Genomic DNA, 9,196 nt, shown 5'->3' on the forward strand with positions numbered 1-9,196 from the left:
GTCTACTTGCCGCCCGTCGCCCGTCCCGCTGTGACGCCGGCCGGCTTGTTCGTGACAGGAGAACATTCTGATGAGGATCCACTTCCACATCGCCGACGAGTCCAAAGAAGACATCTGCACGGCCAGGCATTGCATCCCGCACCAGAAGTTCGCCATGATGCTCTTCGAACAGGTACCGCCGACTCGTCACACGAATAAAACGAACACCCGTCACTGTGATGACAGGAAGGGCTTAGATCAGCGGGCTTGTCGGCACCTTGAAAAAGTGGCGCTTTCAAAACTCGGGCGGCTCGATGGGACAAGACTTCCGGATACAATATCACTTTTGCGAGAGCGTATTTGAATTAGCGCAGCCATTTATTTATTTTTTTTTTAAATTTCATTGCGTTTACATGACAACAATCCAACCTCCATATCATTCACATACTGGAAGTAATGCACAGATGAAAGTAATGCACTTTGTGTGTGTTCCGTTGTGCTTGTGTGTGCGTCCAAAGTGTGTGTGCAGCAGCTGCGGCGCATCTTCGGACCCGCTGCCCTTTATTCAGATGGTCCATTACATCTCCACCACCTCCCTTTGGTAAGTCCCATCACGCACGCGTTGCCGTCGGAACTTCACAGCCGACAGTCGCCGGAACGGGTCGTACTTTTCTCCCTGCGACAATGCGGACGTGTTTTTCAAAGCTCCTCAAGCGCCATCTTGCTCACCCAAGCATACAAGTCAATGTCAGGAGTACACAAACGCGCCCGTACACCCGGCCGTTATCACGGGACACTTTCCTCGAGACACGCCTCGTGCCTTTGCAAGTAGGCATTGTTGACTGATAAACTGAAAAAAAACCCTCTACGGGCTCTTTATTCATCTTACTCGGACCGGCGTTATTGATCATTTGTTTGATTGAGTCGATTTAGAAGATGTCGTCAGGAAAAACAGTCACTTTGCCCAAGAAACAGGAAAAAGGGAACTCTGAAAATGTGCGCCCGAGCGCCACACCATCGCCATGCGATACGATTTGCGTAACCGAGTAGGCCCGACCACGCGTCCGACTTGTCGTGTTCCTCAGTAACCAGGCGGTGAAGATGCTGGAGTCCCGACAGAACGCCACCCCGGCAATGTTCGGGGAGCTGCTGCGGAAGGCCAGCATGGGCGACCTGCGCGATTGTCCCGTAAGCGACCCGGCACGGCTCGAAGCAAACGACACCTTGCGCAGCCCGCTCCAACACCCCGCCCCCACTCCCTCCCACCCCAGAGTCAGTGTGGCCAGCAGCTGCGGATGGCTCGCGTCCTCCTGAACAGTCCGGAGATCATCACCATCGGCCTGGTGTGGGACTCGGAGCACTCCAACCTGGCCGAGGACGTCATCCACACCTTGGGAACGTGCCTGCGCCTGGGAGACGTAAGTGCGCTCCATCGTGACGCAAACGTCTCACCTAACAACGGTGACGCAGAAGCAACTCTGCGGTGCTGCAAGAGAAGCGGAAGGCCGCATTTCACTGACAGTATGATGGGAGGAGATACAAAAAAAAACTCCAGCAGAAATCCTTGAAGGAAGTAGAAAGTCTGAAGTCACGGCAGAGCACCGCATCTAATTTTTAATGAAAATGGGACGCGCGCCCGGCGCGCAGTTGTTTTACAGAGTGACGGAGGAGAAGGCCCGCCAGGCGGAGCTCTACCTAGTGGGCGTGGTGTGTTACTACGGCCGCCACTACTCCACCTTCTTCTTCCAAACCAAAATACGACGCTGGATGTACTTTGACGACGCGCACGTCAAGGAGGTTTGCTCTCTTCTCATTTGACTTTCGTCCTTCTCATGTTTCCGATCACATTCCTCATCGTTTGTCTTCCTCGCTCGCGACCACTCGGCGCCCCATCGCATGACCTCGCGAGAACGCCTTGCAGGGTGCGTTTGCGTGCCCGCGCGCCACCGCTGAGCTTCCATTTTCTCTAGCGCTTGTCCGTTGGAGGGTCTCGGGCGAGTCAATGTCGAGTCCCGTAGAGGCAAAGAGCGGACTGGTCTCCGGTCTGGCCAGGCGGAGGTCATTCTGTCATTCGAGCAGCCGCTACAGCAGCACATGCAAACAGAGCATCGAACAAGCCAATTTGCTCAAATCTATTCTGTCAGCTCTGCGGGAGCGACGACTACTCTTGGAGTGAGCAAACGCACCAATGAGCTCATCTCCCCCTCCTGGCCCAACCCGGAAACTCTTTCCACGACTTTCTATTTGTCGTCTTTTTTTTCCTCAAACGTTGGTCTTCTGCCGCTCTCATCCAATGACATTCCCCCGCCCCCTCGCCCACAGCTGCTTGTGAAAACACGGATTTCCCTCCATTGTTTATCGCTCCAGCTGGACGCAGGCGAGGGTGTGGTCACAACACACACACACACACACACACACACTGATGTGCGAGTTTTGCCCACCCTGCAATCTTTTTCTGTCTGTCTGTCTGTCTTCTCTCTGCCTCACTCGCACTCGTGCGTTTACCAACAAGCTTTGCGAACAGCCCGTTGGAGAAGTTCTTTTCCGGGGGGTGCGGGTGGTGGAAACGGACGCTGGGTTAAAATAACAAGTCGCAGTTTCACTCTTGAAGGAAAAAAAAAAAGCGGACAGGAACCGAACCAGCTGGTACGTTTTTCGGCTGCCGTGTTGCCGTTTTTCCGAGTCAGATGGCGCATCTTTGCTGAGTGAGGTGAGCGAGCGAGTGCGTGCGTGCGTGCGTGCGGTGTGTGCGCTTGTTCATCGGCTTCTGGCGCCGTCCTCTGCAATGGACGCTTTTTGCTGCTGCTCAGACCGGGCTGTCAAACGTGTTTTCGTTCACTCGCACCAGTCTGATGTGACGCGGGCGGGACCAGCCCAAGAAACTCCAAATGACGAGTGCAAATTTTGCTTGTTGCTTTGGTGCAAATGATTCCAAGTATGTTGGTCGCATATTCACATGAATCGATGATTAACTTGGGCAAACCAACGGCGACTTTTACTTGCTCACTTCTTTCTTGACGAAAACAGCAAAACGTTGCTTGGCCGCACGTTTTTGAGACACTTTGATGCCGTCAAGAAGATGCGGAGCTGACTTGGCCGTGTCGTTGGCAGGAATGGATCCAAATCAAGACTCGTTCGGCTCCCTTTTGACCCCAACAGGCTTCCGCCAATAATATCGAACTTCACACTTTGTGAGCGGGTTATCGTCTCAAATGTTTCAATCTTGGGGCGACATCAATGCCGCACGGCTCCCGCGGAGGGGAGAGGCGCAGTTTGGCGACGCTTCTCAGACACACGGAGAGTTTTCTTCTCGAGCTTTTGTCAAGCCTTGAAAATTGGTTTATCACATGCGAGGAAAACGGACGACTTGGGGACACCCGATTTGACCCTGTTTGGGCGCGTGACGTTGCCGCCTGACATTGACGCGGCAGAAAGTCTTCCGGGTTGCGTTTTTATGTCTTGAAACGAGAAGACAACTCCACTTTCTCCTCACGTATCACTTTTTGCGTGCGCGGCGCCAACGTGGCCGACTCGTTTTATTCTTGCCTTGCTCTTGTGGCCCCCCGTCGACAGATCGGGCCCAAGTGGAAGGACGTGGTGTCGCGCTGCATCAAGGGCCACTACCAGCCCCTCCTGCTGCTGTACGCCGACCCCCGCGGCACGCCGGTGCCGTCCCAGGACTCGGCGCCGCAGCATCGCGCCAACAAGCCGTGCTACGACAGCGAGGACTCGGGTAACTACAACACAGCTAGGAGTCGTAGTAGTAGCACAGCCGCAGAACAGCAGGTAACTACGCTGGGAGGAGCGCTTACCCGTCTTGTAGTAGTCGTAGTCGTAGCAAACCCGTCGCTTGTCGTAGGGTTGGGCGATGAATTGATTTTCGTGTGCAATCGCCACGAGAGGGTGGAACTTGTTGTTGTCTGCGTGGTACCCCGCAGAGTGGCCATTCGAAAGCCACACACGCTTGGTCTTTCAGTCAAACATTGCTTTTGATGATTTGAAACGAGATGGATACGTCATTTATCCATCCGCAAGCGAAAATCACTTGACAGAGTTTGTGGAAGGCAATATCGCCCAGCCCTACATTGGACTTATTTTCGTAGTGCGCAGCAAAATGTCCACAGCCGTGACTTTCGCCCCTGCTAGATTGCGCTTTTTTTTATTCATTGAAAACAATCATTTATTTTTATTTATTTCGCAGTATATTTCCTACTTTTAATGCCCTCGCATTTGGGAAAGGAGAGGCACAGATTCTTAACCGGCGGGATAACGGCGCAACACGCACCAAGCGAGCGCACTCATTCCGGGGCCTCTGTTGACCGCGGCTCGCGCCCAAACGCTCACACACAGACGGTGCGACGTCAGACGCCGCCCCCCAGCAGGCCCCGCCTTTGAATGTTTTCGCTGAGCTCGTTGCCGTGCTCGCAATGACCATCGACGACTTGAAAGCGCATTTCCAACACGCGGCGCCTGTAGTACGCAGCTTGTTTGGGTTTTTTCATACGTCTTACGCTTTCACTTCATTTCTTTTGTGTTCAAATGTGTTTGATGAACAAAGTGGAAATGTGCTTGAGGTGTGTGGGAGGGGGGCACTTTTATTTTTCTCCTCTTTCGGCTTTGTGTGTAACGTATCGTCTCAATAAATGGGCGTTTCTTGAACTTGTGCGAGCTTGAGCTGGAACCCGCTAACCTAAATGCCCCCCCCCCCCCACACACCCCTTAATTCTGCCCCCTCAGGCCGCGAGCCGTCCATCTCCAGCGACACTCGCACGGACTCATCCACGGAGAGCACCTCCTCCCGACAGCCCGCGCCTTCGCACCATGAGCCCCCGGCCTCTCAACGCCCCCCAGACCCACCCGCAGGCGCCGTCCGCCCCCGACGCCCCGTCGCGCCGCGCCACGCCTCGCTCTGCAGTCTGGATGCCATAGGTGGGCCATTCACTTGGAGCCCGCCGGTGCGGCTCGGCGCAAATCACCGCTCGCCGGCGTCACCTCATTTCTTTTGTTCTTTTTCGAATGTATGCGGTAAACGCCGCGTTGCCGTGCTTGTCGTCGCCAAGGCCACGCGGCGGACGCCGAGCGGCGGCAGACTCTGAGGACGGGAGGCCCGGCCCCGGCTCGGGACAGGAGGCGCGGCTCCAGCCGCCTCCGCAGAGCCAAAGCGGACAACGAAGCCCCTTCGGCCGGTTACCACAGCGAGGGTACGCTGCGGGATTTCTAGCGCTGAGCGCGTCCGCCTCGCCGTGCGGAGGGCGTGGGTTCGAATCCGGCCCCGGTCGTCCTGCGCGGAGCTTGCATGCTCTCCCGGTGCTTGCGTGGGTTTTCTCTCGATACTCCAGTTTCCTTCCACGGTAGCAAATCGTGCATTTTAGTTTCGGCGAACACTTTCCCCTTTTTTTTCCCCCCTTGTGTTTTTTTTTTTTGCAGTTGTGCTCATAAGTTGGCAAAGTGCCATCAAATTTCTGGAATATTGAGAATTTGGGGCGGGGGGTGCGCGCGAACGGAGGCCATGTCATTTTCTTTGCGGCCGTGCTTTGTTTCGAGGTTGTGCTCTTCTGAACTGACTTGTAAGTCAACTCTGCGCTTTGCCCGCAAGCTCACCATTTTACAAATTCTGATCAGAATGATTGTATAACTGGTGCTGTTTTCCATGCGTTCGGATTTCAAATGGAATGAATCTGAAATCTCGCAGCTCTAATGGGAAAAGTGGAGCCGTTTTCCATCATCAGCCATGCGCACATCTGACATTTCAGTTCTGTTAATGAACATGCCGTCGTCCTTCTCCTGTCAGCGACTGGACCTCACCTCCTCTTGTCCTCCCTCAGGAGAGACACTGAAGGAGCGGCAGGTCCCTCGCCAGGCCCCCATATCCTCCTCCTCAAGCAGCCGTCTCCGTGACTTGAGGGAAAGCATGAGCAACATGCTCCACAGCCGAACCCTCTCCACCTCCTCTCTGCCGGCCGCCGGCATCGTCTCCTCCGGTACCCGGGCACCCGCCGCATCGTCGTCCTCCTCCTCCAACCCTCGCGACCGGGAGGCCGACAGCACCGGCAGCGACCCCAAATCCAGCTCTGCGGGGGCCGCGGCCTCGGGGAAGTACCGGCCGGCGTGGAGGCCCCGCAGGGAGGCGCTCAACATCGACAGCATCTTCACGCGGCGCAGGCAGGGCGGCTACAGCCCGCTGGCCACCCCCCAGACGGGCCACGCCAGGACCCCTGTTGTCGCCGCCGCCACCTCAGAGGAGGAGCGAGGCGCCGCCTTGCTGAGCCAGCAGGAGGTGACGGCGAGCTCCTCCAGGACGCTCCCCGCCGCCGCCTCCTCCCCCAGGGAAGCTTACGCGATTAGAGGGCAGCCGCCGCCACCTCCGGGGCTGATCCAGAGGATGGAGAGCGGATACGAGAGCAGCGACAGGAACAGCAGCAGCCCCGTCAGCCTGGAGCTCAACTCGCTGGAGCGGTGAGACCAGTCGCGCCGTTTTTCTTCTTCTTTGTGCTCCACACGCTGACCTCACCTTGCTCGGTGTGGTGGACGCAAGAGGCATTTCCCAGAAACACAAGAAAGTGGGCGCGGGGGGGGAACACAGTCATATTTGCGGTTTTCTGTTTTGATGTCTTCATTTAAACAGCTGAAGTCATTCAGATCATGACGATAAATACCAAACAAGTACAAATTAACGGCAAGGTAGACCACTTTGAATCAACACATGGAAAGTAGCGAGTCAGTGTGAAGATGATTTAGCCTCTTGTTGTTCCAAGTCACAGTGAGGCTGGAAAACTCTCACACCGACTCAAGTTTGAGCAGCAGCAGTGGAATCATCAAACTTTGCTGTGAATTTGCAACCTTTTCCCTTTTTTTTTTTTTTTTTTTGAAAGCCGACTTTGGAAACATGCTTCCATGTTATCTGCAGGGAGAGTGTGGCCGGGCAGCCATCATCTTCCGGACCGTCGTGCAAGAACGCGAGATCCAAGAGTGACGGAGCACTGCTGCAGGACGTCAGCTCGGCCACTAGAGGGGGCGCCGGTACGTTGAACGAGGCAACAGCGGCGGTCGCTTCCTATTTGCGGGGCGAGTGAATCGGAAAAAAAAATCATTAACCGCGCCCCGAAAAAGGCTGAAGATGGCAACAAACCACTTTTGGGGCTGACTGGGCTTGACGAAACGAAGCACTTCCCTCACGTCAACTTTGCTCCTCGGCACCAAGATGCCACAAGAGGGCGACAAAGCAATACTTTTGGTGTCAGACAGGCCATCGGTTTTTCATCTTATTCCAAGAGTGGAAACGCTGATTTTCACATTGTCCGTCTGCCTGTTTCAAAGAGTGTCATTGTTTTTCTTTTTCTGCCCATTGCGCGCGTGTGCGAACAGCACCGCCCGCAGGCCGCAGCGAACTGGACGAGCTTCAGGACGAGGTGCTGAGGAGGGCCCGAGAGGAGGAGCGCCTGCGGCAGCAGGAGAAGGACAGGGAGGCCAAGCTCGAGTTCAACCCCAGACCCAGCAAGTACCTGGACCTGGACCAGCTGCAGATCCAGGGCACGTATGCACGCACGCACGCACTCGCTACAATTCAACTTGTGTGTGGAATGTTTGTCATTGAGCGGCCGAAAAGGACAAAAGCGAGAATGTGACATGTGGTGACCTCGTTTGTGTTGCCAGCTTTTTTTTTTTTTTGGTTTTTGTTTCTCTCATGCACAAACACGTGACGATCCGATCACGTTGACCTTCCCATACTCAAAATGCAGTGATCAGAAAAATACACAAACCCTTTGGAATGACCTAGATTTTTGCACAGGTTGGTCATAAAATGTGTGACGTGAGCTAAACGCTTTTCCCCCATGTCGGTGCGTTTGGAAAGTTTCCATATTTTCAGCCCCTAAATTTGCTGAACAACAGCTGTGGATACTTGGGTATTTATACGTGTGATTTTCATTTTTATGACATCTGCGTTTTCTCCCGGTGTGACCGTTGAGGATCCACGTTAGAATAAGGCGTATCTCAAGGCGCGTGTTTTGGCCTCCCCAGGCAAAGGCGACAATCTCGATCGGTGCCTGTCGGAGGCGGAGCTTCTGCTGGACCAGTCGGTGCGTCTGGAGAAGGCGGGCGAAGTCGCCGCCGCCCTCTCGGCCGTCAACGAAGCCATCTGTAAGACCCTCCTCATCTTCTATCTTCTCTCGCATAAGCTAACGAGGTCACGAGAGCGAGCGCCACCCACCAAATATTTTGCACATCAGTTCCATCACTTGCTGAAATCGTCCGCTATTTTCAAGCACGGGCTTGAGTTGTTGCCTTATTGCCGTGGCGCCATCTCTATGTCAAGCCGCTGAGTTGACCCGCGCACGTTGCTTCTGAACATAAGTAGCGCTCTGCTGCCATTTTATGACATTGACAGGCAATTGAAAACATTTTTTTTTTCTTTGAAGAGGGGTAAGTGTTTCAATTTCTCACAGATTTTCACGATGCGATTCACAGAGGATGACATTTTTTGTGAAATACTTTGAGACTTTGGTTGCATTTTTTTGTTTTGTTTTTAAATAAATGCAAAACAAGCTGCAGCACAGCTTTTTGTTTCCGTCAGCACATTCTTTTCACCATTTTCAGACTCCTTATTTGACCACACAGAGCCCCAAAATGTCAGTCTTTACTTTTGCCTTCCTTTGTGCATGCAATCATTTTAGTTTTTGCATGTTTGTTTTCTTGTTTTTGGTTTTGCGGTTGGTGCCGCTCGTATAGCTAAGCTCAGGCTGGCGAGTGAGGGCGGCTCTTGCGGTCACGGTCGACTGCAGCGTGGCATGAGGAGAGCGCGCGGCAGGCAGCAGCGGCTGCTGTTGTTGCAGCAGCAGTACCATCATCCTCCTCATCATCCTCATCATCATCATCATCATCATGACCAGCAGCAGCTGCCCAGGTACGCCGAGGTCTGCTCGGCCAATCGTGAGTCAGCAGGCAACAGAAAAAGGGAAGGCGAGGACTTAAATTTGTTCGCTCTGCAGCTTCAAACAAACATGCGCACACGCACGCGTAAGCCTCCTTCTGACTTCGAGGCGTAGCGGCAGACTCACTCATTCACCCTGTCACATGTTCTCACGGGTCTGCATGTGTGTGTGTGTGTGTGTGTGTGCGCACGTCTCCGCAGTGAAAAGCCTGTCTCGCACCAAATATTTCTGACGGACACTTGTGACGACCAATCAGCGTCCAGCCAAGACCGGCAGGGCCCGCCCCT

At 54.2% G+C, this 9,196-nt stretch overlaps 1 protein-coding gene across 1 annotated transcript in view; it reads left to right on the forward strand.

Annotated features, from left to right (window-relative positions):
- Positions 1-45: 45 nt before the first annotated feature.
- Positions 46-9,196, forward strand: part of LOC109509982 (inactive ubiquitin carboxyl-terminal hydrolase 54-like) — a 9,451-nt gene continuing 300 nt past the window's right edge. Inside the window, exons 1-14 of the mRNA XM_019859955.1 lie at positions 46-172; positions 498-580; positions 1,065-1,167; positions 1,251-1,397; positions 1,627-1,776; positions 3,553-3,712; positions 4,717-4,908; positions 5,040-5,180; positions 5,805-6,435; positions 6,887-6,999; positions 7,345-7,509; positions 7,999-8,118; positions 8,707-8,881; positions 9,110-9,190. Of these exons, the coding sequence (XP_019715514.1) occupies positions 71-172; positions 498-580; positions 1,065-1,167; positions 1,251-1,397; positions 1,627-1,776; positions 3,553-3,712; positions 4,717-4,908; positions 5,040-5,180; positions 5,805-6,435; positions 6,887-6,999; positions 7,345-7,509; positions 7,999-8,118; positions 8,707-8,881; positions 9,110-9,190 (2,363 nt within the window). The 5' untranslated portion in view covers positions 46-70. The remainder of the gene's footprint in view (positions 173-497; positions 581-1,064; positions 1,168-1,250; positions 1,398-1,626; positions 1,777-3,552; positions 3,713-4,716; positions 4,909-5,039; positions 5,181-5,804; positions 6,436-6,886; positions 7,000-7,344; positions 7,510-7,998; positions 8,119-8,706; positions 8,882-9,109; positions 9,191-9,196) is intronic.

The sequence above is a fragment of the Hippocampus comes genome, unplaced genomic scaffold (genome assembly GCF_001891065.2).
Source record: "Hippocampus comes isolate QL1 unplaced genomic scaffold, H_comes_QL1_v1.1 scaffold39, whole genome shotgun sequence".
NCBI lineage: Eukaryota > Metazoa > Chordata > Actinopteri > Syngnathiformes > Syngnathidae > Hippocampus > Hippocampus comes.